The following is a 17,489-nucleotide window of genomic DNA, read 5'->3' on the forward strand; positions in this document are numbered from 1 at the left end:
ATAGAATTTTCTAAAAGGAGCAAGATAAATTATGTCATAAATATTCTCCATAAATAAATAGTTAAAACTGCAGATATACCAGAAAAACTAGAAGCTAACACATTTTTAATAAGGAAGCTAAGGAACCCATAATGATGTAATGGGGTAGTTTAAAAAAATATATATATATATATCAAATACATTTAAAATTAAATAGTCATGTTTACCTTCTATTTGTTGAATAGGGTCTTGCATAATTTTTTGGTAACATTCATATTGAGCTGTCATGATTTTATTTCTAGTAACACTCAACTGAATTGAGTCATCAGGGATCTCTTCTTCTGATTCTGCTGTGACAAGAATCTAAGGAATTAAAAAAAAATAAAACTTCAGAATTGTGAGAATGTCTGTGGGAGGCTGGCTGTCACCGTGGAAAACTCTAAGTGCAGTGATGTACTGCGTGGTCAGCTGGCTCTAAGGGGAACTCCCTGATTCAGTGTTTGCCAGTTTCCATGGTACAAATATCCCCACCATGTCCAATTTGAGGCCACCTATAAGAAGTTGCCACTGGCAGCGTGGGGAAGCACAGTCAGCAGTCGGCTCTCAGCAGCCTGTGGGAGCTGGCTCCAAGACATGTTCTGGAATGCAGGCTGAGCTGTGTTCAAAACCCACCTCTACTTTTTCTCCTGCTCTGTGAATGTAGGCAAGATTCTTAACCCCCTAAGCCTCTGCTTTCTTAGGTAAAATGAGATGAAATAGTATTAAGACAACAGAGGGGAAGTATCTAGCATTTAATTACGAGGTAAATGCTCAAAATTGTTGTCATTTTTATCACTATATTTTGATAATCAAAATAATGACAAGTTCATCTATGATGCTGGTAAATAGAATTTTTATTGTATGCATATCAATAAAGTTTTTGGACAAAGTCTATGTTTATGTTCTTCCAATTTAGTAGCACTATTTTAAGCTTCACTTCCACTTTAATTTCTATGATTTTTCCCCATTTTATGATATGAGTCCAGTAAAAATATCTCTTAAATCTTATTTTTCCTTCACTTTTCCATTATTTCTATTAACTATTTTCTAGAAGCAGTTATCTTTCTACTCTTATTTTGTTCTCTTGTTCTTGATTTTCTCTTCTCTACCAGGAAGCTGAATTTAGTAAAGTCTGAATAGTAATATTCCCTCAGCGTGTAGCACCACTGAAGTTTCACCATCTCCTGACCACCATTTAACATTAACTCTTTCCTCTTTTTTTGGTTTCAATTTCCTAATAAGGATTTCTGCAGCAGGCGTGCTGCACAAGTAATAAATGGAAATTTATAACATCAAGAAAATTAATATTTTTTTCTCTTGTTCTCAGGAAGTTTATAGAACTGCATAAAACCTGTATCATTTTTACTCTTGCTTAAAATAAGAACTCAGATTTGAACACCATCTGAATGAACTCAAGAGAAACGGTCACAATTTCTTAAATTACAATAATCAGATTGGTAATCGGTTCCAGAATTACCTACAGGAAACCAGTGTTGGCCAGAGCAGCTCATTGGCATGCTCAATGGAGGGTGTGAGCTGAAGAAACAGAAGAGCTGTTTCTTGAATTCTGGTCTATTTACCTAAGATAACATCTAAGAAGTGCAGAATTTGGACCGCTTGAGACTTGAGAATGTTTTCAAATACAAATGCTAACAGGAATGTAGTCTTGCTTTTTTCCCCGTTTAGGTTTTGTACATTTTGTTGCGTTTCTTTGTTTGAATCTGTGTGGAGTTTGCTTGGTTGGGAACACAAGAGGAGAGAAAATTATTTGCTGGCACAGAATTAGATGAGTTTATGTCTCTTGGTTTCTCATACATGTAATGAGATAAAGGTGCAGTCACTGTTTTAATATGAGAGAGACACAGAAAAAATATGAACAAAATATTTCTGTAAATAAAAATAAATTAAATGTATAAGGCATATGACCCCTCCAGTATAGCAATTGCTTTTCAGTCATCCATAGTCTATCCTCCACTTCCGGTCCCACATAGCCCCATATACCTGCAGAGGCAGGCATGAGAGCAAACACTCACAGCCATAGCTGCTCCAAACTTAGCATCAGTGCCCGTCAGAAAATGGACACTTCATACTTGTTTGAATGAATAGCTGAGGAAATTAATTTAAAATATAGTGCATGGTTCTGAATCGCTTTTCAGTCAATATAAGTCAATCAGTTGGCAGAATGGGAGAAAAATCAACAGGTTGGAATCTGCTTTTCTGATAGATCTAACTTAGAATCAACAGATCTGGTTGAAAATATTTTACCTGCTACTACAACAGTACTATAGAGCCATTCTGATAATTACTTTCCACTGGTGTCTTGAGCATGGGTATCCACTGACCTTCCTCACTTTGACGTCCCCTGCTCACACACCCTGCCCACCATCCTATAGTGCCTGCTGTCGGATTAATCGCCTAAAAGTGCCCACTGAAAGGAAATGAATTATTGCTGTATTGATTGGATATAAAAATTTACTTAATTTATGCATCAAATATGTGCATGTCATTTTGTTGTCATTAACCGTTATCAATTATTGGTATATTGGAAGTGAAAACAGAAATAATCAGAGATAGGGAGATACATTAGAGGAATTTATGCTTACCATAAAAAAAGGCAAGAGAAACACAAAATACAGGATACACTTTTTCTCCATCATTAAAGCCAAAATGAAATATGCTATATAATATAAATCAAACTGCAATAGAAAATGAAAGAAATATAATTCATCAATATTGTGAAATATAGATGGTTCTCAATGGATAATTTCTTTTAAAACTACACAATAATTTTGCTTTAAAGGTTTCATTAATACTCTTACGTTTTACAAATGTTAAGAGCATCATGGCTTAAAGTACTAAAGAACTTAATTAAATACATTTTAATTTAATTAGCCTTACCATCAGGAAAGCTTCTTACATATATATTTTTAAGTAATTAGAAAACATCTTGCTTTCTTTTCCTTTACCAAAATTGAGATAAAATGATTAAAATACCAAAATAAAGAGTTTCACAAGAACACAAAAAAAAGCTTACCTTTATTTCCTATGAGTATTAATCTCATTTTTATTTTTCTGATTAATTTAAGGGAGAAAATCGTTCTCAGGTCAATTTCTTGGGAATCAACATGCATATGTCATAAAAATGGCCTTATAATTTAATACAAATTATTCTTCATTTCAGGATTCAATTGGTTTTTTTTAATCAGGAAATAAAAGATTCCCTAAGTCATCTACATTACTAAAATAAGTTTACAGGAGATGGGCAATACCAAATAAAAGTCTTTCTGTTAAATATTTCTAATGGGAGATACGATTCTGAGCTAATGAATAATAACGTCTAAAACACCACTCCCTACCTTCTTAATTCTAAGATACAAACATTGCTAAGGTAAAGTGTATATTGCTTACTCCCTATAAGGCTCCTGAGCAACCTACTCTCACAGTATTCTTATGAGATATAAATGATCACTTATTTAACTGAATGTGTAAAAAATATTTTTCAAAGAAGATAAAAAAATTCCAATCAGTAGATATTTGTCAGTGAACTAAGCACTTGGATTTAATTTCATTAGGAAACTTGTCATGATTTTTGTTACAGGGCAAATATAAGAATAAGAATCATAAAAATCTTTCCACATGCTTTGATTATTTTTATTATCACAAGCAACGAGAGCACATCATTAACTAGCACGGAGAATCTGTGCCATTGCTTGCCCTCACCAATTACTCACCTAGAAGCAGCTTTTCTTTTTAATTGTAGCAATCTTCCAAATAATGTTTTCTCTTCTATCAGCTATATTGGGTTTTTCTTACTAATTGACCTTAAGAAAAATATAACCAAAAAATCAAGAAGCATTGTATTAATTTTAAATATAAAAAAAGTAGCATGAGGAAAACAATGAATCAAAGTTTTTGCAATTCAGTAATTAATGAGTTGATATGTTAGTTTTTATTGCATTGTACTATGAGAAAATCTAATTTTCCAGGACTTACAAGCACAATTGTCTCCAGACTCAAATCACATTTTCTCTTGGATCATATTCGACATCGTCTTGAGGAATTTCTTAAATCCACGGGTCATGACCTGAAATATTGATTGATATAATAATTTAACATTATTTTAATAAACCAAAATCATTTCCATCATAAATTGAAATTTTCAAAGAAAATACCACTTTCAAAATGATATTTTTATTAAGCTATTCCAATTTTTTTTTTTAAAGATTGGCACCTAAGCTAATATCTGTTGCCAATTTTTTTTCTTCTCTTCTCCCCCAAGTTCCCCAGTACACAGTTGTATATTCTAGTTGTAGGTCTTTCTGGTTGTGCTATGTAGGACACCACTTCAGCAGGGCTTGATGAGCAGTGATATGTACGCACCCAGGATATGAACCAGGGAAAACCTGGGCCGCCAAGCAGAGTATGCAAACTTAACCATTCAGCCAGAGGGTTCGCACTAAGCTACTCCAATTACTCAAAATCTCTTTTGCTTACAATATATTTGAATTTTGTCACAAATATTTGTTGTTTTCCATTATTTGGAGAAACTTACATCAATTTTCATTTATCCAGGATTGTTGAGACACTGAGCAATTAACTGAATATTTTAAGTAAATTTCAAAAAACTAGAACATGATAAAAAGTCTTTTAAATTAAACAATAGCTTAGTCTTCCTTTGAATAACTTTATCTAATCATTTATTGGGATGTGTTATTAGTCTTAGTTCCGTATGTCTATTTCCCTTGCTGGTATGGTTTCTGAAAGCCAGAAACCGTATCTGATTGATTTTTGTATTCTTTGTGCCTGGCAGTTAATTTACATTTGGTGTACAAATGAATGAATAAATAAATGAAAAAGTGAATCAATAAAGTACTTTAGGATTTTAAACTTACAACCAAGAATGCTAATCATAACTATTAATTAACTGTCGTTTCTTCTAGTAGAAGGCTTTAGATGGTGTTTGAATCTATACTGACAATGAAAATTGGAAAAAAAGTTCTTATATCAGCATGTTTACTTTCTTACAAGATAATGTCCTGAAAACTATTCAGTTTTCGAGTTCTGTGGTGGTTTTGATATTGAATAAACAGTAATGTACTGTACTGACTTTGGAAGTCATAAAGTTAAGCCAAATTGAAGACATTGGTAATTTACGTTTTTCTGTATTAAATATATATAGTCCAGGAATATACAAGTAAGAATGTAAACAAATGTTATTCTCTTTGGAAGTAAGATAGGTGTTTATGCAACAATGTTTTGATTACACATGAGTCAAGATTAAATTACCTTTAATATGTACATGGGCTCAAAACTCGAAGTGGAAAGTTCTTCAAAAAATATGTTTAGAGTTTTCCCAAACCCGACATATTTGAAAAACATTTCACCCAACACTAGCAGGTATTTTTGTTGCTTATCTAATAGGCTTCAAAATCAGAGATCCAAAATATCTTAGTGAAATCTCTTAGTGTTCGCTGGATCATCTTGGCACCAATAATTCAAGAGGGATTTATTCAACTCACAAAATATTCATCAATGCAAATAATTCCACTTTTATAGTTTTCCTTCTTCACCCTATTTCCTAGTGATTGGGAAAATGTGCTCCTAGGAACAGGGTTGTATCTTGCACTATGTAAACTTGCGGCACATCTAATTAAGAGGGCAGATCTATGGCCCCTGGTTTTATCAAGGATGCAGCAACGAGTTTGGGTGGCAGACTTTCAAACACATGGTGGATAGCTGTACTCTCCCTGAGATCTGGCAATGTCCATTTTATGTGGTGATCCAGTCACTTGAGTCATCTTCTCTCTCAAGGCCCTATCAAATTTTCCAGCCAGCAGACACATGTGGTGAGTGGTCCAAAATGGAGGAATCACCCCTTTAACTAAGAGTTCTTTAGGTCAATAATGGAGGGATCATGACTGGCCAGGTAGATAATACCATTGCAGATACGTCTGAAGTTCAGGTTAGACTGAGTCTCATATTGGTAGATGTAATGACATGACCGTTATCAGGAGAAGCATATTTGATTGGTTCTTGGCATACTGCCTCTAATACGCTCATTTAGCAAATGGATCTCTTTTCTATATTTAGCTTATTCCAAATTTATCTTTGCTAAAATACATTTGATATTAACTGACCAAAACTATTGAGCAAATCATTGTAAACCTCTTTCAGATCTTGTTAAATTATTTACTGATAACTGAGTCACATGCTGCCTCATGAAATATAGCAGCAGCTCTCATTCAATTTTGAGGAAAGATAAAATACATACTTAAAGGAGGTCAAGTCAAATGAATAAATCTGCTGGTGTATTTTTCCTACTGGGCTCAGGTTTGTTGGTAGGTAAAGGACTTCTTCAAAACTGAGAAAGCTCTAATTTAAACTCTGAAGTGAATTTGTAATCACAATGGTATAGTATTAGTTACTGGCATTTTCTCTTTCTAACTGCTAGCCTCACGGATCCTGTAAGTACTATTTTATTTTCACTTCTCAAAATTAAACAAAGTGGAAGATTTCTCTCTACTGCTAGAAACAAAATAATTTTTACACATGGAATAAAAAATAGCTTATTTCTAAATAGTCCTATGCAATTTGCCCAGAGAATCGCCAACATAAAATAGAAATAATTTATCTCATCACAGAAAACTTTGAGAAATGAAGAATGTCTTAAAATCTCAAATAGCTTTTGAAATATAGCTTCCTAGTCACTCAGGGCTTTATGTAACATCATTCTGGTTTCATTTCTTAAAATCACCATAGATCCACACCACAAGTCATTTTTCATGGATCTGTGTTTCCAAGTTCATAAATTTCAACGAATCTTCTTGGCTTACTTCAGTGTAAAGGGATGTTTTATTCTACATAAAAATTATCAGTCAGTGTGACTTAATCAATACTAATTTATCAGAACACAAAACACAAATTCTGTAAATGCAGCTTAATGCCTTACAAACTGGCTTCTTATCTTCCCAAAGTTTTATTATTCCTAAAAACACTTTCCATAAATTTATTTTTCTTTATAATAATTCTTATTTTTAGTTGAGTCACCCAAACATAATATTAAAAGTGTATGTTCACTCCAAGATTAAGAAAAAAAAGAAAACTTTCATCTTCCACTCCTCCATTCTCCATTTCCAAAGTATCTCGAATTTTTACAGGCCCTGAGCCATATTCTTTTCTCCATTTATTTACCCAGTCACTATAAAGTTGGCTAACAGAAGCATTTCCCCACATATCTAATTTGCCATTAAGTATCCTGAACCTTTGTTCGAGCAAAATGAGGCTGTTTCCTATCTAATACATGCCTTCTTTTATGGCGTATTGAACAAGCTACATTTCTCCTGAATCAAAGCAAAGAATAAGTGCTTTTCCCCAATTCCAATATTCCACACTTGTATGGCAAATAGAAACTTCTTTCTGTCATTCTATACTACGAAGAATACATTGTGTCACTGAGAAAAATGTCAAAGTACAAGATCCTGGTTACCTTTATTCTGTCCTCACTGCTTATTTTTTGGTAAAAGCTCAGACTTCATGCTAGAATTATTCATGCAAATTACTGTCTTTATTTCCGATAGAGTCTTTGAGAAAGAAATGTCAGTGTAAGATTTCAATTCCCCACTCCCAGCCTGGCCTAGAATGTCCCTAACACTTTCAATACACGAAGAGGTAAGAAAATTAAAATATAAAGAGACTTCTCATTCCTAACGATCCGTTACTCATGTAAGAAACTCAAACTATAAGTCCTTTTTTGTAATATCACTTGGAGCTTGCATTATTTTTCAGGCTATTGAATGAACAGGTACCAAATCACTGATGGAGTGTAAACCAGCGTTCCTCAAAGTGTGGGTTCACGGATCCCTGCTTGAGGATCACCACCAGAACTTGCTGAACATGTTAGAGTGTCTAGGCCCCACCACAGACCCTCTGAATCAGAATCTTCGGGAGATGAACTTGGGAATCTGCATTTTTAGTAAGCACCCGGGGAAATTCTTGGCCTGTTAGATTTTGGGAAGCACAATATAAATACATCATCCTCACTGGGCATGCTGAAACCTGGACAGACTTAAATTCATTCCTCTAAGTACTGACCAGACTACTTGAAAAAGAACTATCAAGTGTAAATCAAGCAAAATATTCTGCAATGTTCCGAGGCACAATTAATGTCCCAGAACTCCCAGAACAAGTTATCCAAATATCTATTTTAAAACGTATCATGTCATGTTGTAATTATTCCTTTGTGTGTCTGTTTGTGCCACTAGATTGTGAGCACAGTAAGAATAGGACTTGCATCATTACCATCTTGGTGACTCCAAACCCTAGCAGAGCCAGGGCATAAAGAGGTTACAGAGAAAGTGTATTTTGAGTGGATTACTTACAAAATGAATTTAATCAAATTGAAGAAACCTGGTGTTTTAGGATGTTCTTAATCCTCTCAAGCATATTATAATTTTCTGACACCTTTAAATAAATATCATTCCTGGGGCTGGCCCCGTGGCTGAGTGGTCAAGTTCTCACACTCCGCTGCAGGCAGCCCAGTGTTTCATTGTTTCGAATCCTGGGCGTGGACACAGTACTGCTCATCAAGCCACGCTGAGGCAGCGTCCCACATGCCACAACTAGAAGGACCCACAACTAAAGAATATACAACTATGTACAGAGGGGCTTTGGGGAGAAAAAGCAAAAAATAAATATATCATTCCTGGATTCTACTCCTAGAAATTCTGATTCACTTCATCTTGATTGGGGCCCAGGGATAAGCATTTTTTCAGGTTTTCCAGGTGATTCTAATGTATAGCTACAATTGAGAACCAGTGGTACAGATGGAAAAGTCCTGTGGTAGGCAGAATAATGAGGCCCCAAATATTTGCATGCCTTAATCCCCAGAATCTGTGATTCTAAGGTTATGGACCTTAAAATAGAAAGATTATCCTAGATTATTGTGAATTATCCTGGTAGGCCTAAATGAATCATTTGAACCCTTCAAAGTAGAAAAAGAATGTTGAGGAGTCAGAGAGATGCAGCAGAAAAGAAAGCTGAAGAGATAACACAAGATAAGGAATTGATGCCCTGCTGCTGGCTCCGCCAGATCTATAGAACTATGAGGGTGTTGGTTTAAGCCACTAAGTTTGTGGCAGTTTGTTACAACTGTAGTAGAAGACTAATTACAAATCCTCACCTGATCAAGAATTACATTTTCTCTCCAAACTTAAGTGGTAAGTTTCTGCTTCTCACTGACTGGTCATCTCTCCCAACTTTGGAAATCATAGTGCAAGGCAGTCACATTAGCTAGCAGCATCTCTTTCCAGCTGCTCCTAAATTGCTTTGTGATTTTGAGAAAATCAATTCAACTCTTTTCTGCTTGGTTTATCCAACTAGAAAATGAGTACTGAACTTGATCTTTAGCTCTGTTTTCTATTGCATACTTGTTAGAAGATGTATGCTGGCATCAGAGAGACATCGCTTCAAATTCCAGTTCTTGCAGCACTTAACCTCTCTAAACCTATCTCCTGACAGGAAAATGGGTGTACGAACAGTGGCTCAATCAATGTGGCCTAGAATTTTTATAACTTGTCTGGTCAAGTTGTTTTATTTTTATTTTTTTAATTTAATTTTATGCATGTGTGAGGAAGATTGGCCCTGAGCTAACATCTGTTGCCAATGTTCCTCTTTTTGCTTGAGGTAGATTGTCTCTGAGCTAATATCCGTGCCAACCTTTCTCTATTTTATGTGGGACACCACCACAGCATGGCTTGACGGGTGGTGCTAGGTCTGTGCCTGGAATCCAAACCTGCGATCCCTGGACCACTGAAGCAGAGCACACAAATTTAACGGCTACACCACCCGGCTGACCCCTAGTCAGGTTGTTTTAAATGTTAAATTACATGACAGATATAAAGAACATGTTCATAATAAACTCCCAATAAGCATTAGCTATTGCTATTATCTGCATTATTCTATGATTCTAATTAGTTATGGCAATGATAATCTCAACAGAATGAACCAGGGAAGTACAGTATACATATTTTAGTGACTTGGCCAAGGTCCCCCAGATGCCTAGGGCTGACCCCAAGCTAAGAATTTAGATTCTTTCACTCTAAATTCAGGGCCCTTTGCCCTACACCATACTGACTCAGAGAACTGAGTCATTTATTTGGATAATTAAGGTTTAAAAAGGTCAGGATACGTTTCTATTTTGCTCATTCAGTTCTTTTGCCTAACTATCCAATTTTTTGCGTTTCATTTCACTTTTATTCATCAAACACATTTATATTTTTTCTTACACAATGTCTTATTTTAACTCATTTTCTTAGTAATGTTGTGATAGTAGATTTTTTCTAAACTTACACGAGTAAGTGGCTTGACAACTCAGACTTGCCATTCTGGTAAGTTACCAAAATAAAAACCACATATATTATCTTACTCTCGAGCATTTTAAAATGCATTTTAAATTAAGAAATCCTTCCAGGAATTCAGTTAGTCATCTTACCCTATTTATTGAGCATCTGCTTTTACCTAGTTGTGTAGGGAGATAAAAGTGAATATAAGTTAAGACTTCTGACCTCAACAAAAATACTTATCAAGTTGAAGAGCAGTAATCTTATGCTGATTTTAGAGGCTCAGTTCATTACTTTTAAACACAGCCCGTAGGACTCATTTATGAGGTGCTGAGGGGGATGATTTCATGAACATTTAAGACAGGAAGTTAGTCCTGGCTTCAGTCAATATGCTGTCATTCAATGAGCTTGAGCGAGTTACACCCCTCCCAGGTGTCTCTTTTGTAAAATGAAAGAATAGGACAAGATCAGTTTAAGCCTTGGGTAGGGGTTCAAAATTTATGCAAAAAGAAAAAAGTGGTTGGCATACAGGAATACTTCTGTTCAAAATAACCCAAATCCACAACATCCTTGAAACTAAGTCATTCCTGACACCATCTTTTCTGGCTCAGGAAGACTTTCCGTGGGTCTCCTACCACCAATTGGCCCAGGAGTTTGAGCTGGAATTTGAAGACTGTGGACAGTGGACCTTTTGGCTCCCTGAGTTTTCTCTTGTCACACGGGAGTTCGTGGAAAAGTTATCTAGGCCAAAACAAATCATATCTTGATTTCACCTCATCTTCTACTGCCTCCTTTTAGAACTATTCTTACATTTTAGAGGCCGTTTGGGGAAAGTCTAGCTCTCTCTTCTCCGCTGCAAAAAATCGAAATTAGAAAAGCAAACATACTTCTTCATAAGCTCCCTTGCCAGACTTCTCAGAATGGAATCTAATCAGTTCATCTAGGCCAAGCTAAACTGATTGCTGTCATCATTCGAATAGCCTTAATGCTCCTGGGACTGGAAACCAACAATTTCTGAATTTTGGCTACATTGGGTTTTTATCTCTTTTGCATTTCACAGAAAATGACCTAGGTAAAAATTTAAAAATTACAGAGTGTCAGAAATTACAGGACATGTTAAGAAATGATTCAACAGTGCATAAATTCCACACGGTAATCAATTGAAACAGTAAGAAAGTTTATTACATTTAGTTCATCAAAGTGAGAGGCTGCCTCATTGGTGTAGTGGTTGAGTTCATGCACTCCACTTCAGCGGCCTGGGGTGCACGAGTTTGGGGCCCAGGTGCAGACCTACACACTGCTCATCAAGCCATGGGCAGTATCCCATGTACAAAATAGAGGAGGATTGGCACAGATGTTAGCTCAGCAACAATCTTCCTCGGAAAGAAAGAGGAAGATTGGCAAGAGATGTTAGCTCAGGGTCACTCTTCCTCACAAAGAAAAAAAATCATATGAACGACCAAGTATATAAGCACATCTAATAGCCAATTTTTAAAAGTCAACAAAAATTCTCATAAACACCTCTAGAAGGTATTTTATTTTTAAAGAGACCTGAGTTTAATTATGACTATTAAGTTCTACATGGTAAGAAAACATATATCGTAAATGGTGCTGGGTAGTATTGCCATAAACATCTTTGCTGCAAGCATTTTTGTTGCATAACTAATTGGCTATAAGGCAGTTTTGCCATAAAAGATTAAAAAATAACTGTTGAGAGATTGAGGTGTTTTTGTTTTCTGTTTTTTGGTGCCATTTTTCCATTGATGAATCAACCACCATAAGAGATTAAAAAAAAAATAGCTGGTCACCAGGTTTTTTTTCTTGTCGGTTTCTTTTCATTTCTCCCCTGATGAAGTTCTCGAAGTTACTCCCATTTTTATGTGATATTAATCTTAGCTAGCCCTCATAATGGTCTACACAGTAATGAGCAGATGCTGGTCTTAAAACAGTTAGCGTTTCTTCCAGCTAGCGATGTTTTCTTGATGGCTTTATCAAGCTGACATGACAATGATGTGCCCGAAGAGCTGTGTTTTTATTTTGAAACATACTACATTGCAAGAGAATAAGAGAGCCAAGGGCCTCTTCTCTGAGGGTGCAGAGTTGAACCCACATTTCCCAAAGAACAAAAACACGTGCTTAGTTAAGTACTATCCACAAAAAAAATAAAATCAGTTGTTTGTGCAGTATTACCATGAATCTACATACACGTTTTAAATGTATTCAAATATTTAGTATTTTGTAATAAAGTCTTTTTAATTTTATTTATTTATTCATGTTTTATTATGTCCTTTTTAATTAATATCTCTGTTATTTTTCATGATTTTATCTTTTATGGAAAAATTGTCTTACGGTCAATTAGTTATGTAACGAAAATGCTTGCAGCAAAGATGTCTGCAGCAAAGGTGCTTGCGGGGAAACTACTGACCACGATTGTCAATATTGTCCTATTGACTAGTGAGACAGTTTTCTTTTTTCCAGAGAGATATTGAAATAAATAAAGTAACATCCGACTGATCTTTAATAATTAGCATAACAGAGGGACAACGTGTGATATCAGTTACAAGCAGAGGCAGTAGTTATACTGGTTACAAATGTGAGTTAGCCTTCCTGATGTTAAGACCCAACTCGGCCTCACACTGGCAAGCTAAACAAGTTCTGTAAGAATAGTTTTCTCATTTGCAAAATAGTTCCTAAAGCAGAAGGCTATTGTGAAAATAAAATGAGATAATGCACAAAAACCTTTCAGAACTCAGTAAATGTTAGCTACTATTATATCATGTTAAAATTTTTAGAAATATAAGTAAACTTATGCGTTTTAAGTTATTTGCCATAATTTCAATAGCATTATAGGTGAAAATTAACCCTATATTTTAAGGTGATGGTCATATGCATCTTGGGTTTTTTTATCTTCTACAGAAATAATAATATTTTTTAAATTCTATCACTTAAGTCAGGAAAATATCAAATAAAGCAAATAATAACAAGTATATTCCCAAATATCATGTCCATCTATGATGTTAATATCACTGCATATTTCCTAATATTGAGTTTATATAAACTAAAGCTCTGCAGATTGTTTGTATATGTTGTAATCAGTCACATCTTAAAGAGAATAACATGTTAATCCAATTAAAAACAAGACACAAAATTGCCCAGGTTTGACTTTAATTTTAGGTTGACGATGAAAGCTTTTACCAGCACTGTACTGGAACCCAAAAAAAAAGTTGACTCTGCTTACTTTCTAATCTAATGAACATTCCAGGTTGAATAACCATTAAAGAGAGATAATATTGTGATTAAATTTGGGACTTCATTTTACACTCTGAAGTACTTACTCACGGGAATAATCTTCCCATTGTGGACATAATTAACCATTTTCCGGTGATTTTGGTCACCCTCTTTTTATTGGAAAGAGGCAAGCTGCCAAACCCCAGCCCAATTAGTAAAAGGTGGGAGGGAGCCTAAAAAAAATGCTTTGTACTTGGTGGAGCGCTCTCCCTCCAGGAGATCTAATATGGAAAGAATTGCTTGCTCAAAGAGCATAGAAGCAAAACACATCTTTCTAGCCCTTTGGACTAAGAGCTTTACACTTATTTCCCTTCCACAAAGTTAGGAGTCAAAATCTATGTGAAAACATGCTTTCTTCCACAGACGATGGAATCAAAAAATATATAATTCTGCTGGAATTTTAACTTAACCTAGAAGTCCATCATCAAAATTATGGTATTTTTGGTATTTGGAGCTTTCAATCTTTCTCCAAAAAAATTTTATATGACACCTTTTAGCATTTCTCAGGACTTGGGAAGCACACACACGCTGCTGATACTGTTGGTCCAGCACGTGTTCTTTTTTTCTCTGATGGAATGAACCTTTCTTCCCAATAGAGAATCTATTCCCTCTGGTTCAAGTGAGGCTGGCTTCCTGGTCACTGAGGTAGGAAGTGACTGAAATCTGGGCAGACTAGCACAGTCCTCTGATTTAGATTGGCGTAGGCATGGAAATGTGGTCCAAGCCACGCCATCAGAATTCTCCCTGGGACATCTCTGTTAGTGTTATCAGGGAAGGTTTTCTCTTTCTGCGGAGGTTGCAAAGCAAGGAGAGCATGATTATTGGGCTCCCCTCATGCATCCTTCCTACCACATGGAGAAAACCTATCCCAAAAAATGAAGTCAAGCAGAGGCTATCAGATGAGAGCTGGGGATTGGTGGAGACTGCAGGACGTTAGCGCCCTAGAGTCTGGCCACATCTGAAATCAGCTCCCATAATGGACTTCTTCATCCATGTAACCAGTAAGTTACACTTTATGCCTAAACAAGATTGATTTGTTGTTTTCTCTTGCAACCAAAACATTTCTAACTAACACTACGAGAAATGCTGGTATAATGGAAAGATTACCAAGAAAATTCCATTTTCCATTCTGCCTAGCTTACAGAGCCTGAATATTCTTAGGTTAGTCACTGCCAGGCCTCAGTTTCCTGACCTGTAAAATAAGATGACTTCAAGCTCCTTTCTATCTCGTAATCTAAGTATCTAAAGATTACTCTCTTTTACATCAAAGCAAAGCATCATTATTCATTCCCAAAGCATATTCCAAGCCCAGCTAATAGGAGTGCAGAAACTAACGTTTACACCCAAATGTATCTATGAGGTGATTATTTTCTCTAAATCTGAAATAGACTTAGCAGTATATGCTCTTGGATAATCTACAGCTAATATGTGCCTGTGGCAAGATATTTGCAGCCAGCTCAAAAAGTAATGCGACCCTTAGATGAAAACATATGAACAATTTTTTGTGACCTAGTGTTTGGCAATGTTTTTTAGATGTGATACCCAAAGCACAAATGGCAAAAAAATAGACAAATTGGACTGCATCAAAATTAGAAACTTTTGTGCAACAAATGATACCATCAAGAAAATGAAGCAGCAACTCACAGAATGGGAGAAAATATTTGCAAATCAGATATTTGACAGAGGACTTGTGTCTAGAATATACAAAGAACTTTGAAAAGAACTTTTACTACTCTATAATAAAAAAACAAACAACCCCATTAAAACATGGGCAAAAGATCTGAACAGACATTTCTCTAAAGAAGATATACCGATGACCAATAATCTCATGATAAAAATGATCAACATCATTACTTATAGGGAAATCAATTCAAAACCAAAATAAGATACAACTTCATACCCACTAGGACAGCTATGATAAAAAAGAGACAATAATAAATATAGGAAAGGATGTGGAGAAATGTAACCATTATATATGGCTGGTGGGAATGTAAAATGGCATAGCCGCTTTGCAAAATAGTTTGACAGTTCTTCAAAATGTTAAACCTAGAGTTACCATATGACCCAGCAATTCCATTCCTAGGTATACACCCAAGAGAAATAAAAACATATGTCCCAACAAACACTTGTATATGAATGTTCACAGCAGCGTTATTATTTATTTGTTTTTAGGAAGATTAGCCCTGAGCTAACATCTGCCTCCAATTCTCCTCCTTTATGCTGAGGAAGACTGGCCCTGCTTAATTCAAGGATGGTGACAAGGCGCATGGGTCTGGGCCTGGGATCTGAACTGGCAAACCCTGGGGTGCCTAAGTGGAGCTCGTGAACTTAACTGCTATGCCACCGGGCTGGCCCCAATGGATCCTATTTAAAACTAAAGGAAATTTTCTAGGTATATCACTATACCTTTTGCCTTAACTATATATAATGTTTATTTTTTTATAAATTAAAATTTATTTCTCAAGGGAAATACAATATTTGTGTATGAATTTAAAAGTAGGTTCTGAAAGCAAATTTCAAGGAAAGCGCACTTTTCCTTACAAATCAAAACAGTCCAAACATATAAAACAGAGCTAAATTTTGTTGTTGTTGAACATGAAATTGAAGGAACAATTTAAACTTTGCATTCATGGGATGCTCTGTAAGCTAGGCAGGTTTTCTGGTCAATGTGTTTTGTTTTATAATGTGAACATATTTATCTCTTGACAAAGGAGAGAGAGAGAAAACTAGATGTTCTGCTCAGCATAATTCTTTCCTTAGATACGCATGACTTTGTTTGCATTTACTTTTTTTAAAAAACAAAAACCAGCTTTATTATGATATAAATCACATACCGTATAGTCTACCAATTTAAAGTGTGTAATTCTATGGCTTTAGTGTATTCATAGGGTTGTGCAACTAGCACCACAATCTAATTTTAGAACACTCCCATTGCCACTCTCCTCTAGCCCTAAGCAACCACTAATATGGTCTCTGTCTCTATACATTTGCCTATTCTGGACATTTCATATAAATGGAATCATACAATATGTGTCTTTTGTGACTGGCTTATTTTACTTAGCTTAATGTTTACAAGGTTTATCCATGTTGTAGCATGTTTTAGTACTCCTTTTATTTTATTCCCAAATGATATACCATTGTATGGATATATCACATTTTGTTTATCCATTCATCAGTTGATGGACATTTGAATTGTTTCCACTTTTTAGCTATTAAAAATAATGCTGCTGGGGCCAGCCCGGTGGCACAGCGGTTAAGTGCTCACATTCTGCTTCGGCGGCCCAGGGTTCTCTGGTTTGGATCCCAGGTGCGGACACGGCACCACATGACAAGCCATGCTGTGGTAGGCGTCCCACATAGAAAGTAGAGGAAGATGGGCACGGATGTCAGCTCAGGGCTAATCTTCCCCAACAAGAAGAGGATGATTGGCAGCTGATGTTAGCTCAGGGCTAATCTTCCTTGGTAAAAAAATAGTATCCATAATTGTTTATCTTTTTTCTCCTGACAGTGATTTGTTGTTTTAAAGTTTGTGCAGTCTTTTATTTCGTTTTTCACAAGAGTAGAAAACTGACCACTTATATACAAATGCAGATATTTTTATAACATTTATGATATATTTTAATTGTGTTATTACAAACAATAACAACAAGAAAAAACCATACAGGAATATTAGCAAGAAAGAGAAGAGAAATTATTGAACTTTAGATCATTCTTGGAAATTAACTTGGGTTAAAAATCTTATATCCTAATATTTCCCTTCTGAAGTTATTACTAGGTAAAACTAATTATGTTATTACTAGGTAAAAGAAAAGTGTAGGAAAGATGGAAAGAAGAAAGTGACGAAGG

General features: G+C 35.5%; 1 protein-coding gene across 3 annotated transcripts in view; it reads right to left on the minus strand.

Moving 5' to 3' along the window:
• Positions 1-17,489, minus strand: part of CALCRL (calcitonin receptor like receptor) — a 104,197-nt gene that overhangs the window by 37,808 nt on the left and 48,900 nt on the right. For all 3 annotated transcript variants that reach the window (XM_001501668.7, XM_023622173.2, XM_023622172.2), the window contains 4 exons: positions 4,012-4,102; positions 3,750-3,839; positions 2,622-2,714; positions 207-342 (listed from right to left, as the gene is read on the minus strand). In XM_001501668.7, coding sequence (XP_001501718.2) covers positions 207-342; positions 2,622-2,675 — 190 coding nt within the window. In that variant the 5' untranslated portion in view covers positions 2,676-2,714; positions 3,750-3,839; positions 4,012-4,102. The remainder of the gene's footprint in view (positions 1-206; positions 343-2,621; positions 2,715-3,749; positions 3,840-4,011; positions 4,103-17,489) is intronic.

The sequence above is a fragment of the Equus caballus genome, chromosome 18 (assembly GCF_041296265.1).
Source record: "Equus caballus isolate H_3958 breed thoroughbred chromosome 18, TB-T2T, whole genome shotgun sequence".
NCBI lineage: Eukaryota > Metazoa > Chordata > Mammalia > Perissodactyla > Equidae > Equus > Equus caballus.